The sequence below is a fragment of the Glandiceps talaboti genome, chromosome 3 (assembly GCF_964340395.1).
Source record: "Glandiceps talaboti chromosome 3, keGlaTala1.1, whole genome shotgun sequence".
Taxonomy (NCBI): domain Eukaryota; kingdom Metazoa; phylum Hemichordata; class Enteropneusta; family Spengelidae; genus Glandiceps; species Glandiceps talaboti.
Window position 1 is genome coordinate 28,872,703 of NC_135551.1, and position 19,820 is coordinate 28,892,522.

At 33.6% G+C, this 19,820-nt stretch overlaps 2 protein-coding genes across 2 annotated transcripts; both read left to right on the forward strand.

Annotated features, from left to right (window-relative positions):
• The first annotated feature begins 1,209 nt into the window (after positions 1–1,209).
• Positions 1,210–13,921, forward strand: LOC144433357 (adhesion G-protein coupled receptor D1-like). The gene is made up of 13 exons (XM_078121663.1): positions 1,210–1,437; positions 4,248–4,345; positions 5,347–5,461; positions 5,771–5,874; positions 6,785–6,890; positions 7,333–7,486; positions 7,853–7,919; positions 8,466–8,532; positions 9,500–9,582; positions 9,992–10,118; positions 11,957–11,998; positions 12,771–12,848; positions 13,826–13,921. Exons 1-13 carry the CDS (start codon positions 1,210–1,212, stop codon positions 13,919–13,921), a joined length of 1,365 nt encoding a protein of 454 aa, XP_077977789.1.
• Positions 13,922–14,600: 679 nt separating this feature from the next.
• On the forward strand, positions 14,601–17,647 carry LOC144432778 (uncharacterized). The gene is made up of 3 exons (XM_078121060.1): positions 14,601–15,001; positions 15,810–15,944; positions 16,840–17,647. The coding sequence occupies exons 1-3, from the start codon at positions 14,758–14,760 to the stop codon at positions 17,070–17,072; spliced, it is 612 nt and encodes a 203-aa protein (XP_077977186.1). The 5' UTR covers positions 14,601–14,757; the 3' UTR covers positions 17,073–17,647.
• Positions 17,648–19,820: the final 2,173 nt, after the last annotated feature.

Genomic DNA, 19,820 nt, shown 5'->3' on the forward strand with positions numbered 1-19,820 from the left:
CCTAGGTTTGGAAGATAATAATTTGTTTTTAAATAAAAAATGTTCTGTAACTGGCTATCATTCTATCACTTTATAATCCCATAATGTATTTCCTCTAGGAGAACGTAAATGACGTTTTAGTTGCCATGGAGAGTGTTATTCTCGATTTAGTGGCCATGATGCCTTTGGGTGGAAATATGTCAGTGAGTACTGATGCTATTGGTAAGTTTTACGACATTGTTCACATACTATAGTGTTTTACGACATTGTTCACATACTGTAGTGTTTTACGACATGGTTAACTTATTATAGTGTTTTACGACATGGTTCACTTACTATAGTGTTTTACGACATTGTCAACATATCACAGGTTTTACGACATTGTCCACATATTACAGTGTTTTACGACATTGTCTACATATCACTGTGTTTTACGACATTGTCCACATATCATAATGTTTTACGACATTGTCCACATATCACTGTGTTTTACGACATTGTCCACATATAGTGTTTTACGACATTGTCCACATATCACTGTGTTTACAATTGTACTTTTAGAGACAAAGCTTTCATGATATGTAAACTATGCGACGTTTGATTCTCCAGGGTAGAATTTGGTAAAATATCAAACTATAGTTTGATTTTAGTATATTAAAAATCATAAATTCACCTTTTCGATTAACAGCACATATTAAAAAGTAAAATTCTGAGCATTTGACTGTTTAGATAAGATAATATTGTTAATGAAGAAATGGGAGATGACAGTTGTTAGCTGTATGTGATGACAGTTATCATATTTCAACGCGTTTTGACTAGAACATTATATAATCCAAGGTATTTGAAATCGATACTGTTATAATCTCTGTTATGATCATAATATGTGTTTATGTGATGAATTGCAGCACAGTGTGACAACCATGATATGCCGACATTCCTAATTTTGTAAATATTTTTCAGATATGGCTATGGTGTCGTTTCCCGTGACTTCAGAAGGAGAAATGTGGACATTTAATAACGGGTTAAATGAAAATAACTCTACTACATCTACAGATAATTATACTCTCAATATTCAACTTCCTGATGTATCTGATCATCCAAGTTATCCATGTAACCAAGGTAACGATATTAAACAATTATGGTACTTTTATTACTGTTTTGTTGTTTTTTGTCTTTGTTTTGATGATGATGGTAATGATGATGATGATGATGATGATGATGATGATGATGATGACGTTATCTACATTGTTCTGTTTTCTTCTTACAATATTAGAGTCATTCCTCGCCGCTGTAGCAATTTATTATAAAAATGTGAGAAACCTATCACTGACCAATACGATTGAGGATGACAAGAGTAAAGCATCTGAAAACGACATCGCTAGTGACGTCATTGCCGGGTCTGTTATATACTGTGGGCAGTTAGTGCCAACAGCAGTGATGTATTCCCTCCTTGTTGAGGTGAGTACATTTGGGTATAAAAATGAGGTGGAGCCTTTAGAAAACTGCCTGTGACTGGTTAGGAGACAATGGAAAATGACATGTGTATGTATTATGAAAAAGTATAGTTACTGTACAGTATCGTATACATGCAATCAGTGGCAACCTACCGAGAATTTTAAAATCAACCTAACAAAGATTACAGAAGATTTTACTTATAATATTTTGTATTATACATGTATATTTTAACTCAATATATAAATATTCACGTTGTTCTGATAAGCTAAATATGTTCAGTTTTAGTGTAACAGAGACTGCATGATGAAATACAACCCTAGTAGAAGAGATAGCAGTATCTGGTACCATTTACTGAATACATAACTTAGTACCCTAGTAGAAGAGATAGCAGTATCTGGTACCATTTACTGAATACATAACTTAGTACCCTAGTAGAAGAGATAGCAGTATCTGGTACCATTTACTGAATACATAACTTAGTACCCTAGTAGAAGAGATAGCAGTATCTGGTACCATTTACTGAATACATAACTTAGTACCCTAGTAGAAGAGATAGCAGTATCTGGTACCATTTACTGAATACATAACTTAGTACCCTAGTAGAAGAGATAGCAGTATCTGGTACCATTTACTGAATACATAACTTAGTACCCTAGTAGAAGAGATAGTAGTATCTGGTACCATTTACTGAATACATAACTTAGTACCCTAGTAGAAGAGATAGCAGTATCTGGTACCATTTACTGAATACATAACTTAGTACCCTAGTAGAAGAGATAGTAGTATCTGGTACCATTTACTGAATACATAACTTAGTACCCTAGTAGAAGAGATAGCAGTATCTGGTACCATTTACTGAATACATAACTTAGTACCCTAGTAGAAGAGATAGTAGTATCTGGTACCATTTACTGAATACATAACTTAGTACCCTAGTAGAAGAGATAGTAGTATCTGGTACCATTTACTGAATACATAACTTAGTACCCTAGTAGAAGAGATAGTAGTATCTGGTACCATTTACTGAATACATAACTTAGTACCCTAGTAGAAGAGATAGCAGTATCTGGTACCATTTACTGAATACATAACTTAGTACCCTAGTAGAAGAGATAGTAGTATCTGGTACCATTTACTGAATACATAACTTAGTACCCTAGTAGAAGAGATAGTAGTATCTGGTACCATTTACTGAATACATAACTTAGTACCCTAGTAGAAGAGATAGCAGTATCTGGTACCATTTACTGAATACATAACTTAGTACTCTAGTAGAAGAGATAGCAGTATCTGGTACCATTTACTGAATACATAACTTAGTACCCTAGTAGAAGAGATAGCAGTATCTGGTACCATTTACTGAATACATAACTTAGTACCCTAGTAGAAGAGATAGCAGTATCTGGTACCATTTACTGAATACATAACTTAGTACCCTAGTAGAAGAGATAGCAGTATCTGGTACCATTTACTGAATACATAACTTAGTACCCTAGTAGAAGAGATAGCAGTATCTGGTACCATTTACTGAATACATAACTTAGTACCCTAGTAGAAGAGATAGTAGTATCTGGTACCATTTACTGAATACATAACTTAGTACCCTAGTAGAAGAGATAGCAGTATCTGGTACCATTTACTGAATACATAACTTAGTACTCTAGTAGAAGAGATAGTAGTATCTGGTACCATTTACTGAATACATAACTTAGTACCCTAGTAGAAGAGATAGCAGTATCTGGTACCATTTACTGAATACATAACTTAGTACTCTAGTAGAAGAGATAGCAGTATCTGGTACCATTTACTGAATACATAACTTAGTACCCTAGTAGAAGAGATAGCAGTATCTGGTACCATTTACTGAATACATAACTTAGTACCCTAGTAGAAGAGATAGCAGTATCTGGTACCATTTACTGAATACATAACTTAGTACCCTAGTAGAAGAGATAGCAGTATCTGGTACCATTTACTGAATACATAACTTAGTACCCTAGTAGAAGAGATAGCAGTATCTGGTACCATTTACTGAATACATAACTTAGTACTCTAGTAGAAGAGATAGCAGTATCTGGTACCATTTACTGAATACATAACTTAGTACCCTAGTAGAAGAGATAGCAGTATCTGGTACCATTTACTGAATACATAACTTAGTACCCTAGTAGAAGAGATAGCAGTATCTGGTACCATTTACTGAATACATAACTTAGTACCCTAGTAGAAGAGATAGCAGTATCTGGTACCATTTACTGAATACATAACTTAGTACCCTAGTAGAAGAGATAGCAGTATCTGGTACCATTTACTGAATACATAACTTAGTACCCTAGTAGAAGAGATAGCAGTATCTGGTACCATTTACTGAATACATAACTTAGTACCCTAGTAGAAGAGATAGCAGTATCTGGTACCATTTACTGAATACATAACTTAGTACCCTAGTAGAAGAGATAGCAGTATCTGGTACCATTTACTGAATACATAACTTAGTACCCTAGTAGAAGAGATAGCAGTTAATATCCACCTAAGACACATTTCGTGAAAGGAAAGTGCCAATCAATCACATGGTTTGTAAACGATATATAAGCAATATCTCAAATTAATTTCTATGAGTGTGGATATCATTGAAAAGATGTCATTTTAAGAAAACAGCAGAGGAGTCCACCTAAAACACAACTTTCTTAAAGTGCTAGAAGTACACGAAATATACTTTCTACTTTATAAGTGCATTGGGCAATGCTCAAGAACTATGCAGACATTTAAAAATTTTGGCGAGACTTTGAGAGATTTTTATACTTTGAAAACAGATTGATGGCAATGAAAAAAACGAAGAGGAAGAGGATGGGGAGGAGGGAGAAGACAGATTTACATGTGTTTATTTGGATATTAATGTTGGTACTGGAGAGTAAGTACAACTATATTGTCAAAGGATGAAAAAAATTGTCGATCAGTGAATCATATGAAAATTACTTTTTCATTTTCATTTGTGACATTCAAAGGGCTGTCATGAACAGATTTCTGAAAGATTAAGTGACAAATATACTGACAGCTTTTAGCCAAAATATTCATTCTGCATTGTGTGACAGTGTGTAAGGATGGAAATATCTCACTGCTATCGCTTCGTCATCTTCTGACCACCTTATTTATTTGCAATGGTGATGGTTATAGAGAAACAAATCATTATGAAACACATTCACAACGAAATGGTACTCATCATAAAGATTGTCATAACATAACATAACATAACATAACATAACATAACATAACATAACATAACATAACATAACATAACATAATATAACATAACATAATATAACATAACATAATATAACATAACATAATATAACATAACATAACATAACATAATATAACATAACATAATATTACATAACATAACGTAACGTAACATAACATAATATAACATAACATAACATAACATAATATAACATAATATTACATAACATAACATAATATAACATAACATAATATTACATAACATAACATAACATAATATAACATAATATAACATAACATAACATAATATTACATAACATAACATAACATAATATTACATAACATAACATAACATAACATAATATAACATAACATAATATTACATAACATAACATAACATAACATAATATAACATAACATAATATAACATAACATAACATAACATAACATAACATAATATTACATAACATAACATAACATAACATAACATTACATTACATAACATAACATAACATAATATTACATAACATAACATAACATAATATTACATAACATAACATAACATAACATAACATAACATAACATAACATAACATAACATAACATAACATAACATAACAGGTTTAGATTACATGCCATAGTGTCCAACATATATTGTTTTTATACTACATAGGTGTGATTGGCTAACAACGGGTTGTCAACTGGTGACGTCAGACGGCGCCACTGCTACATGTTATTGTAACCATACAACAAACTTTGCCGTGATGTTGCAAGTTGTGCCATTCGAGGTAAGGTAAACAGACCTACCTACCTACTTATGAACCAACCTATCTACCTACCTACACACGCACACACACACACACACACACACACACACACACACACACACACATACATACATACATACATACATACATACATACATACATACATACATACATACATACATACAGACACATATTTGAAAATTATAACAGAAGGAGCATATTGCATTGTATGTGTGCTCTACAGACAATAAGCCTGTGTGTACTTTACAGTTAAAGTATTATCTAGAATTTAGTATTTCTATTAATCTTTCGGTATACTTGTTCTCCCAGGTATCGTCGATCAATGAAAAAGTACTGTCATACATTGGTTATGTTGGTGGCGCTATTTCTGCATTTTCACTTTTAGTTGGACTGTCTATCTATATGAAACTAAGGTAAACGATAATTTTATCGAAAAATAATATGCAAAGAAAACTTTCTATCTTTTGGACTTTTATTCCAGTTCCTTTTGATAAAGACAAAAACAAGGTGTACGATTATAAGAAACGGTAAAGTTTAACAATATGTCATGAAACGTCCTTGTTTTCAACGTTTCAGTCATAATTGCGAGTTTCATTTTTGTTGAGAATAAACAAAGTCACAACATAGTAGAAGTCAGTTTTATGTTGGTTTTTGAAAACTTTAGTCCTTTTCCAAAGTATTGAGTATAACTGCTAAAAATTAAACACCCCCTTCAAAATATCAAATCGAGGCCGAGTAAAAAAGTAAAAAGAAGAAGCAACGACACTGATATCAAAATCACATCGAGTTTATGTATTCATATATAATTTGTAATGGGAGTTTATCTACGAAAAAAGAAGTTGCATATATATATATATATATATATATATATATATATATATATATATATATATATATATATATATATATATATATATATATATATATATATATATATATATATATATATATATTGACTGGGTGTTGATATAACCACGTAAAAGTGCTCAATACGGTTAGTAGAGCGAATTATATACAGGTTTTTAAAATATGAACAAAATTACATGCTATTAACCCGGGTCAATAGCATGTAATTTTGTTCATATTTTATATATAATATATATATATAAATATATATATATATATATATATAATATATATATATATATATATATATATATATATATATATATATATATATATATATATATAATGTTTCTATTCTCTATATTGTCTATTGTCTTCTATTCTCAACCATGCTATTTGTATTGTCCGTTATATACCCTAACTGTTGGCGTCAGATCACTTCTTGTACTTATGTAAATAATGTATAATTTGTTTTAGGTCCTTATTACGTTCAGAGCGAATAGTCATTCATTTGAACTTGATGGTTGTAATTTTGATAGTGCAGATTATTCTATTGATATCCAAATTTTGGACAGATCGAAGGGTAAGTAGTTAATTACTTTTATCTAGTACAATATTTTCTTAAGTTTGATTAGACCATAGACGTTGGCGAGAGACAATGATTTACACTGACCTTGTATTTCTGTACTATTTTATAATAATACATTTTGTCTCCTACGAAATATTCATCAAACTGTTACCAGTATTATATGCGATAAATTAAAATCAATGAAGCAGACGACAACAATAAGTAATTTACATTTTCCAAATGATGTCTTCTAAATTAAAAGCATTCATGGCAGCGCAACAAATCTTGTTGACTGATTTGTATTCGTTCAAACTTTCATTTAAAATATTATTGAATTTCATATATCAGACATCTTATTTTCTTATACGAAAAAATGCGAGCATCCATGGGTGAAAATTTACCGTGTAAGCATTATGAGTTATACCCTATGTATCGTTAATTTCTTTCTCTCGATCAGTGGTATTGTCGGACTGTTGCTGTATCTCTGCATTATTTCTCCACCGTTATGTTCTTCTGGATGTTGATAGAAGGAGTACAACTGTATCGTCAAGTCGTAGTTGTGTACGGTAGTGAGAAAAGTTGGCTTGGGTACTATTGCTTTATTGCATGGGGTAAGTGTTGTTATTACTTTTTTCATAACATACCTCTAAATACGCCAACTTTAATTCATTATCTACGATGCTTAAAAACTAAGCCTTTACTTACCATGCCAAGACATGTTTCAATGATTTGTTAACCATAGACAAACCTCTCCACTGTTTATGGTTAAGCATGCATGTATCTGTTTTATAATCAGTCTCAAACCCTAAACACAGTTCTACCCTTTTACGGTAAAAATCTTCATTCAGCAGAAATATGATTTTCACCTGCTAAAACAAAGTGCACTTACGAGGGTCTTAGACCCAGAGTAAAATGGTTGGACAGAACAATTAATTGTACAAGTTGATGTCTTTCTATTCTGCATGCCTTATATATAGGTGTTCCAGCAATCATTGTTGGTGTTACAGCCAGTAGTAGGTGGACAGATTATGCGTCGTATGAAAGGTGAGTAATGGAATGTGAGTTAAGATATTTTCTGACAACAACCAATGAATTAAAACAATCGATTTTTTGTAAATAAATTAGTTTGATGATCTCTAAGCTTGTCTCTAGAAGACTTCCTAAATTTCTTTACCACGTGCCTATACATCATTAATTGTTCATCCCGCATAATGCACTCTAAAGATAACAGCTTGTGAAGTGTCAAGAAGACCTATTCATTACTGTGTAGCTTGGCAAGACATGCATCTTCCTATAAATGGGGTGTGTTACCTTTCAATGTTTACCCTTCTGTATTAATAAAGTATAACCTTACCTTTTCTTACCTTGTCTAATTTATCACTACACAACAAAGTGGGTTCGCATAATAAACAACAGAATAATTCAGAAAAGAGATAGATTCTAAAATCTAAACTTTGTTTGCGTGGATTCTTTGTTTATTACATGTGATATGTGCGTAGGTTGTCGTACTAATACATAAATATAAATGTTATACAATGTAATGTGCAAGTGACACATCACAATCTAACTAACACGGTTATCTTTTAACAGCTGTTGGTTATCTGCAGAGAATGGTCTTATTTGGGTATTTGCTGCAACTGTTATCATAGTTGTTACGGTATGTTTTTTTTTGCTGAGTTTAATAGACAATAGAATGTATAGTAGGAGAAATGAAGTTGCCTTGGTGTTGCAGTCATGGGGCGTGATGTTTTTGACAACAATTATAGCAATAACAGTGACGCAACAAACAAACAAACAAACAAACGAACAGCTTTTTGCTGAAAAGTGACACATGGACTTGATGATTTTGGATTCCTATAAATGGGCTTGTTACATTTTAAAGGCAAAAACGTTTACCCTTCTGGACTAATAAAGTATAACCTTACATTTTCTTACCTTGTCTAATTTATCACTACACAGCAAGTGCGTTCGCATAATGAGTTGTTTACTTTCCAACTGATAATCAACATAGTAACATCACGGTGTATCTACTTCGACATCCCCACTAGTACTGTGTGTGGCACCTCTATGATTGTTCATTATGTATACTATGTCAAGTTTCTATCTCAGTGTCAGTAAAAACCACCATGTCCCGTGAGTGGTGCAACTTCATTTACCCTGTAAAATGCGCCATATATTGTTAGTAAGGTTTTTGTTGAGCCAAACGACTTTTTGATTCAGGTTTTATGATTTTGATTGTATTTTTATCGGACGAGTGCAAAATAAAGGGAATCATCATGACACATCTGTCACATTAAGTTTTATCTACAAGATTAATTACATGTAGTTCCACTGAACTATTTCCATGGTCCACATCAGATAACAATTGTGTATTTCTTTTATCCATTTTGTATATTTGTATCATATGCATGTTCTTTTAAAGTGTAGCTTTGTTATTTGGTGAAATACATTTCATTCATTCATTCATTCATTCATTCATTCATTCATTCATTCATTCATTCATTCTTTTCTTTCTTTTCATCTACTTGTAATCAGAATAGGTTATTACGTATTATTGTTTGACAGGCATTTTCAGAAATCTGTGTAGCTTTTTAAAAAATTCATAAAACGTCTTATCATTGCAGGTTAATTTTATTGTGTTATTTCTTGTGGTCAGAATAGTTTATAAAGCATCCAAATTAAATAAGGTATCAGCTGATAGTATAAGGTAAGTATCGATATCTTGACGGGTCACAGTATAACATGTGTCATCGCATATGACGGAAAATGGATTGTTCTTTGAATAAGTACTATTATTGTGTACGCTGTCAGCAGAAATGTGTGACTAGTTTCAGGTTGTTGATAACCATATATTAGAGTTACATAAAATGACCACTACGGTCTATATATTGGATTGTATGCAAAGCAAACTACGATAGCAAAGAGAGCAGTTCATAATAATGTACAATTTTAATAAAAATTACCATATAAGGACATGCCAGAATGAATATATTGCAAGGTCCTAAAGTATTAGAAACTAGATTAGAAAAAATAATAGTGCTGGATAAATTCGAGTCCTTTTACATTCTAAAACAGCTGGGAGGGTGAACACAATCTCAATGAATTCCTTTCCTCAGAGCAAGTTTGAAGAGCGCCCTCTTGCTGCTACCGTTGCTAGGAGTGACGTGGATTATTGGATTCTTCGCTGTCAACAACGATACGATAGTGTTCACATATATATTTACCACGTTGAACTCACTACAGGTATGTTTTATATAACCACTACAGGTATGTCTTACATAACCACTACAGGTATGTCTTACACAACCACTACAGGTATGTCTTATATAACCACTACAGGTATGTCTTACATAACCACTACAGGTATGTCTTACACAACCACTACAGGTATGTCTTACACAACCACTACAGGTATGTCTTATATAACCAATACAGGTATGTCTTATATAACCACTACAGGTATGTCTTATATAACCACTACAGGTATGTCTTACATAACCACTACAGGTATGTCTTACATAACCACTACAGGTATGTCTTACACAACCACTACAGGTATGTCTTACACAACCACTACAGGTATGTCTTATATAACCAATACAGGTATGTCTTATATAACCACTACAGGTATGTCTTATATAACCACTACAGGTATGTCTTATATAACCACTACAGGTATGCCTTACATAACCACTACAGGTATGCCTTACATAACCACTACAGGTATGTCTTATATAACCACTACAGGTATGTCTTACATAACCACTACAGGTATGTCTTACATAACCACTACAGGTATGTCTTACATAACCACTACAGGTATGTCTTACATAACCACTACAGGTATGTCTTACATAACCACTACAGGTATGTCTTACGTAACCACTACAGGTATGTCTTATGTAACCACTACAGGTATGTCTTACATAACCACTACAGGTATGTCTTAAATAACCACTACAGGTATGTCTTACATAACCACTACAGGTATGTCTTATATAACCACTACAGGTATATCTTACACAACCACTACAGGTATGTCTTACATAACCACTACAGGTATGTCTTACATAACCAATACAGGTATGTCTTATATAACCACTACAGGTATGTCTTACATAACCACTACAGGTATGTCTTACACAACCACTACAGGTATGTCTTATATAACCACTACAGGTATGTCTTATATAACCACTACAGGTATGTCTTACACAACCACTACAGGTATGTCTTATATAACCACTACAGGTATGTCTTACATAACCACTACAGGTATGTCTTATATAACCACTACAGGTATGTCTTATATAACCACTACAGGTATGTCTTAAATAACCACTACAGGTATGTCTTAAATAACCACTACAGGTATGTCTTATATAACCACTACAGGTATGTCTTACATAACCACTACAGGTATGTCTTATATAACCACTACAGGTATGTCTTACATAACCACTACAGGTATGTCTTATATAACCACTACAGGTATGTCTTACATAACCACTGTAGAGAAAAATGTAAATGAAAGAATAACGGAAAAGTTGAAAAATAAAATGAGAAATTAGAGTAAGATACTCACTGTAGTTACTATGAGGTACAACCAACTTCTAAATAAACACCTAGCACAAAGATCTAAAGGCAAGGTTGGTGCGTTTGGCATGTGAAAAAACAATTATACTTAGGTATATAATCATAACGTAAAGTTGGGCCTATTGTTACATTTCTAGACTATTTATCACTGACACTTTCGAAGTAGTGTAATTTTTTTGTTGATTAAATATTCATTAAATATGAATATGAGTAAATTTCTTAATTATTTGCATTATGCAATAATATCAAGGCAATTCTGAAAATTATATTGGAACTATCATATTATATTGGTATTATTAATCATATTATTTATATTAACTCATATCGGTACTAGTGGTTCTGTTTTATTTTAATTAATTCTTTTAAAATGATAATATTCTATGACATTCGTCCACTTCAATAATTTTGCTAATTTATTGTTACGATTATTTTCTAATAATGAGACAATCATTTTGGCTTATAAAAGACTTTATCTTCTTTTTCAGGGTTTCTTCCTGTTCTTGTGTTATATTGCTATCAATTCAGAGGTAAGCTAACATTTATCTTTAATGTTACTATAGAATTTCAAAACTTGAAGTAATGTACATTAACATTTCATCATCGTTGTTATAGTAACACATATGTTGTATTATAATCTGATGATAATATGATAATGGAAAATACGAGATCAGTAAGTCTTAAGCTTGCCACTTTTCAGACTTGTAAGATACAGTACGAATTCCCATCAAACATTCTTGTAATGTATACACCCTTAAACCTATAACTCGTTCAAAGATATTAATCATTGACATTGTGAAATTTAATGTCAGCATCATATCAACCGGAAAACACTATCTGAACATGCATAGTACTTCAACAGAAAATCGAACTTGCATAGGTGTTTTGCAGGCCGGGATCAATTTACCTTATATATTTTCACCCATATTACACGTATAATATTTTAAAATAAAACTCTTTGGTTGACGTTTGTGTATTTGGTTTGAATGGACCAGTCAATGGTCAAGGATTGAATGGATGATTGGGATAAAAACAAAGGATCAGTAAATCCCCATATGACAAATATCTGCTCGCTCTCTCTCTCTCTCTCTCTCTCTCTCTCTCTCTCTCTCTCTCTCTCTCTCTCTCTCTCTCTCTCTCTCTCTCTCTCTCTCTCTCTCTCTCTCTCTCTCGCTCTCTCTCTCTCACTCTCTCTCTCTCTCACTCTCTCTCTCTCGCTCTCTCTCTCTCTCACTCTCTCTCTCTCCATTGACGTACTATATACAGTGAGTATTAAAACAATACAATTTGTGTGTTTTAAAGGTTCATTCAGCATACAGACGGATGAAAGAGGTTAGTGCAGCTGAGGCAGGGGAGTTATCATTTACACAGAGTAAACAGGTAAGTAAGGACTAATTTATGAATGAACACACACACTCATACATACATACATACATACATACATACATACATACATACATACATACATACATACATACATACATACATTATATACATACATACATACATACATACATACATACATACATACATACGCACGCACGCACGCACACACACACACACACATACATACATACATACATACATACATACATACATACATACATACATACATACATACATACATTCACACACACACACATACATACACACACACATACATACATACATACATACATACATACATACGCACGCACGCACGCACACACACACACACATACATACATACATACATACATACATACATACATACATACATACGCACGCACGCACGCACACACACACATACATACATACATACATACATACATACATACATACATACATTCACACACATACATACACACACATACATACATACATACATACATACATACATACATACATACATACATACATACACACACACACACACACACACACACACACACACACACACACACACACACATACATACATACATACATACATACATACATACATACATACATACATACATACATACACACACACACACACACACACACACACACACACACACACACACACACACACACACACACACACACACACACACACACACACACACACACACACACACACACACACACACACACACACACACACACACACACACACACACACACACACACACACATACATACATACATACATACATACATACATACATACATACATACATACATACATACATACATACATACATACATACATACATATACACATATACTCTCCTTCAATGTTTCCTTCAGCCTACTTCATAGGTATTAATGTGTTGATAGGCAATCGTGATATTTTACTAATTTCTTTTTTTTTCTTATTTTTCATACAATCAGAGCACAGGACAGTCCATGGTCACAAAGAACATTTCAACTTTAACCCGCCAGTCGACCAAAGAAACAACTTTAGGCAGTGCTGCAGATCTAGGATGAACATGAACTTCACAATATTCATTAATTCAGTTATTATTCATCCAAAACAATTAATAATCAGGGGATTCCCATTTGCATTACCCCAGATATCTGAGTGCGGTTTTTGTGTTGTAATTTTTATTGTAATACCTCGTTGTAATAAATGTATCATTTACCACATACTTCTAGTCAATTATTTTTACATAAATCAATTCAAACAGACCAATAAAAGTTGAAATGTCAGATGATGTAAAACTGATAGAGATTAATAACGCCTCAAATAGCCAAAGGTCATTGACCGGACGACTCAGGTGTGATAACCGTTCAATAGTACCATTTGTAGTTCATATATTCGGTAGATATAGAATAATGACAATTCTACATTAATGTTAACGTTAGGGGAAATTATTGGTAGCTAGTAAAGCTAGGTTTAATTTTTTTTAAAATCTGTTTTTAATAACATTTTATCCCGACATTTTATAACTATAATATGGGATTGCACAATTCGATCAACTATATTCACGTCATAACATACCCAACAAGTAAAACCAAAACTGCAGTAGAAGTCTTCATGTTGTTTACAGATTTCTAATTTTAACAAAACTTTCGAAACTTCACCTTTGACCTCGCTATGTATAGTTGATGACGTCATTGTCGCTTTCATTCTTGCAAATGGGGAACTACACAATGTAATCATTTTACGGAACTTAGGTCAGAATACTTCCGTGTATGTGTCAGTGCTGTACAATACACAATCAGCGCTGGTGGAAACATTTTAGAGACCTTTACTTGCATTATTAAGACGTTTCCAGATCTAGAGTAACTCTGATATCACCGTCAACTTGACACCAAGCAGAATGAAATCTCAACACGAATACTTCAAGTCCTACCGTGGAGTCCCTACTAATGGCATCATCGGACTCGTCTTGATCATATTTGTTTTCATCGGGTTTGTCTGTGAGACCTACTCGGTAGATTGGTTAAGGATAGCTAATACTGACGATACCAAACTTAAGATGGTTGGTCTATGGCAAACTTGTGACTATTCTGTATCTTCGACCGTACTTTCTGTACAGTGTTTTGCCTACAGAGGGGTTCCAGGTAAGTAAAGAGACTCAAGTCACTGACTGTTTTCAGCAGTGTTTTTCTACATGAATTATGACTCTCTTCGAATAATGAAAAAATATCTGCAAACATTTCTATTCCTTTCAAATTACAAATTTTGTTTCCGTTGATATAAGTGGAACAATACGGCATATACCTGTATGACCTGTGTTAATATGTTACAAAATCTCAGCATAGCAAAGAGAGAAGTCTGTACCAGGAAATGGGATGCAGTTCACTTCCCTTATTTGAACTGACCTAATGGAAATATGTCCCACGTGACTCCATTGAGTTCTTTATTAGTGACCTAGACATGACGTCATTCATAAATGTAATATTGAGGCTAAACTTACACCTCAATAATAGTATGGAGATGGATGTTTGTGGTACGAGGCCAAATAAATGACATGGTCTGATTGAAAGTATTACAAAATGAGATTACACGCATCATTTAATAAAATATGTGTATGACCTAATGCGTTGATGGTCACAATGTTGCTTTAATACACACGGCGTGGTTTTGTAACCCTAATTTTATTTTTAAAATCACAGATCTGTCGAGGGTGTCTATATATATATATATATATATATATATATATATATATATATATATATATATATATATATATATATATATATATATATATATATATATACATGTATACACACACGTACACACACAACATGTCTTATACGTGATAATATCTTAGACTTAATTAACACCTATATTTGTATGCAGTCATGTGTGAATGACGTCACCTCCTCAAAACTGATCACTTTCTCATCTTTTTTTGTGTGTTTACAGTTTACCTCGGTGTCAGTCGAGCTGCCATGGTCATGGCATCTATTGGATGTATTGGTGCCTTTATTTGTGTCATCATCGGATTAAAGATGGAGGGGTTCTTGTTGCGTCTTGCAGGTGCATTCCTTGCCTTCTCGGGTGAGAATTGTCATGTGACTATGCTAATTCTGCACAGACAGACAGACAGACAGACAGACAGACAGACAGACAGACAGACAGACAGACGCATAATATAACCTTTCCTTATGGAAGATAAACACGGTAGATTTGTTGACGGAAATAGTATTTCATTCCAAGCCTCGTAAATTTACATACCCTTTACGGCAATGTCCTCGTTGATTCAGTGGAAAAATAAGCTTTGTGCAAATTGACTTACAAAGACGATAATGTATTAGCTAAACTGTCCTCGTGAAACAAATGCACGGAAAGATGATATTTGACTTGTAAATGTGGATCCCGGTTGTAAAGGACTACTGCTAAATTCTTTTGGATAAACAAATGACCAGAAGAACCATTTATTTATTCATAAGGCATACCAACAAGTGGTGCGATTATACCATTGTCGTAAAATCACATGGCCTCTGTCAGCAACAGTAGAAAGTTCCACATGATTGATATCCGACTAGTTGTTGTTGTTGTTGTTGTTGTATTTTATTTATTAACGTGTCCTATGTGGACTTAAAGTATACATTTGTTTATATGATCTGGTACAATTGTTCATAACACTTGCCACATCCAGCCCCTTGGGCTTATAAGACACAAATCCAATTTTTGCAAAATAAATAAATAAATACATAAAGAAAGATACATTTTTTTTTCAGACTAGTAATTCTGATCCAATTCACGAGGACGGATTATACCAAACGAGATATTGCTAACATTGCAATCATTAACATATGAAAAAAAAATCAATGAAATCAACTTGAACAGAAACTTGATATATCTATTTTGAAAACGTTTATGATAAGATTATTGTATTGTTTGTCTTTTGTTTTGGACCATAGCTAACTTTACCTACATTCTTACGTTTCAGGGCTTCTCGTTGCCATAGCCGTTATCGTATTTCCGGTCATGTTCAACGACAGAATGAACAAGGGTTCTGGGCACTACTGTACCGTTGGCTGGACATTGATCAGTGCTATTGCTAGCTGTATCTTCTGTTGGCTTGGTGCTATACTACTATTTATCAAATGCACTAAACCAAGATACTCAGCCGTCAATACTCTCCCCGAAGAGTCCAAAAATTTACTCTATCAGAAATATTAGATAAAGTACACTGACAGATTTCTGGTAAAAAGAGCGGGATTGACTTATGTCTTGCTTCCTTACTTGTAGAAACAACTCTTACTATTCACCGTGTATTGACAAAGATTTAGCAAAGGTGACAGAAAGCAGCTTAAAAATAAATTTACTCACTTTTCCATACAGAGGAGGCCGTTCTAGTAAATTGAAAATATTTTCATTTTTTCTTCAAGTTGATTTGTGCATGTCTTTTATGTTAATCTAGTTAATATTATTTTCAAAGTCTCGACCTCTACAAATATATTATCATTTTGACTTCTTTGTGTGACGTAGTTGATGCCAATGTGCATCATTCGCATCACATGTGGTGTCAAATGGTACAAACTTATGAGATTTTTTTTTACTCGGATGAATACTACTTACGATTTCTAGTGACATACTACCAAACTATAGAGTTTTAGTTAGGTGGCATGATGATTGTTACATCTCATGCAACATTTTATGTTAATAATTACACAAAACAAAATACAGGCACTTATAGCACACACGTGAAATGGTACATTTATCTCACTGCGATCACAAATAAATTTACTTGAATCATGATCGTTTCTTGTGTCACCTGTGTCACCTATCATCTGACCTGATATCTTTATTCATGCTTTTGAAGCTAAAGAAAACATCAGTTAATCGATGGCATATTAAATAGGAGATTCGTCGACATTTTAGTATATATGTGTATATTAGCCGGCCCTACTTCCTTGTTTGATGACAAAATTTTGTAAGCTGTGCAGTATACTGCATGTACATTCTAGTATGCAGTAAACAGTATTTACTCGTCGGGAAAAACTAAATAAAGACAGTTTGTGCCCTTTAAAGCCCTTTGACTAACTATATTCATATACATGTTTTGAAAGTACCAGTTCAGCCAAACCAAACATATAAAAAAACCTAGAAGTGTCTTTGTTAACACAATGATAGCTTTGTCGAGTCGTCATTGAAAGACAGTCACGTGGTGTAAAGTGTACAGATGGAATGTAGTCATCTAGAACTTAGGAAAAGTACCTGTGACCTGTATTTACTTTGATAATTAGAATACTGTCTGCAATAAACCTTAATTGTAGTAATGTATCAGGCAAGTCTATATCAACTATTGCTACATTAAAATAAGCGCATGAAATGAAGGGTCTTCGTTCAACAGGCCCTCCCACCCCACGCCCACCACATCCCCCACTCCCATCTCATCACGTGATATAGACTATAACTCTAAGCATAAATATTAATAATATGTGTCTTAAAAGATAATAAGACAATGTAATGTGACGTACGTACATCCATGCATACATACATACATACATACATACATACATACATACATACATACATACATACATACATACATACATACATACATACATACATACTACCCCTTCGACAAAATAGAATAGTCTGGGTCAAACGTTCAAAACATATATTTTCCTCCAGCTGATGCTGCACAATCTTGATTTACTTAAACCAACCTGGAATGTTACAAACGTCTGTACAAGACACGTGGAAGATCGAGTTCAATTCTATTTCTTTCATCATCACGGATAACGTTATGTGGAATTCATTTAGATTGCTAGCTATAGCTATCTCAGTTATAGATCATAGCAGCGATATCTAATATATTCACATCTGCTCTGTAAATGAGGAAGTGCGTAGTACAATGTAAATATAATACCCCCGGAACAGAAGTGGACGTTTTAAAACATTCTAGAGTATGTTGTTAGGACAAGAACTGTTTCATTCTAGTTCTTGTAGTATAATTACGAACAATAGCGACATCTAACTGTAGTATATAATTACCTGTATCTTGCTGAAGGCGTACATGATGGAGAATCAACCTTTCTTGCAGACAGACGTGAGTTCAACCAGAGTGTGTTCCTATAAAATAGCGCTTCTGCTTACTGTGTTTGTGGTTATAGGTTTGCCCATCGCAACGGGTCTCGATACATGGATTACGTTCGACTTTGACCAGACAACTAAAGGGTGGATGGGACTATGGCGAGGCTGTTTTCAAAACAGTACAAACAAAGTTTGTCCTAATTTCGTGTTTAGTCACAATATACCAGGTAAGTTTTATGCAGTATGTGCACCGCAGCTGGCGATTTAGTCTGTGCTAACCCATAGTGAAGCAACCTTTTCGTTCCTTCATTATTCAGTCCCCTTTCTCTTTAATTTAATACGAAATGTGTTGATTCTGTGCTCACAACGTAGCTTTTCGTCAATTTGTCTGCAACATTAATTATATTACGGGTGGAAAATAGAAAAAAAGTCATCAAGTTATATCATGTGTGGGATTTAATATCAAGCGTTGTACTTCGTAAGAAGTGTCCATTCCTTGATCTAAATAAGGAAACATTAGTCATTTTGGGGAAAACCCGGACCTTTCGGCCCCAAGCATAAGACATTGTATATAGTACAACTGACCTAGTTTCCGAGGTTATGGATATGGAAAGTCCCAAAAAATTCGTTATTTTTCACAACTAGAAAAAGTATTAGTAGGTCTAGATGTATAAAACGCAGAACAGGAAGTAGAATAGAGATGATGTTTCGATCCAAAATATAGTATTTTGGAATTATGGGAACAAATTAGGCCATAGGTCAGAAATAGACTTGCGATTACGATTCTGGGAAAATATGATGAAAAATTGGGACACAACCCATCCGACTCTAGTCCTCGCAACAGTAGTAAACGAGACGGTGTATAACATACAGCAGAATCGAGGTTGC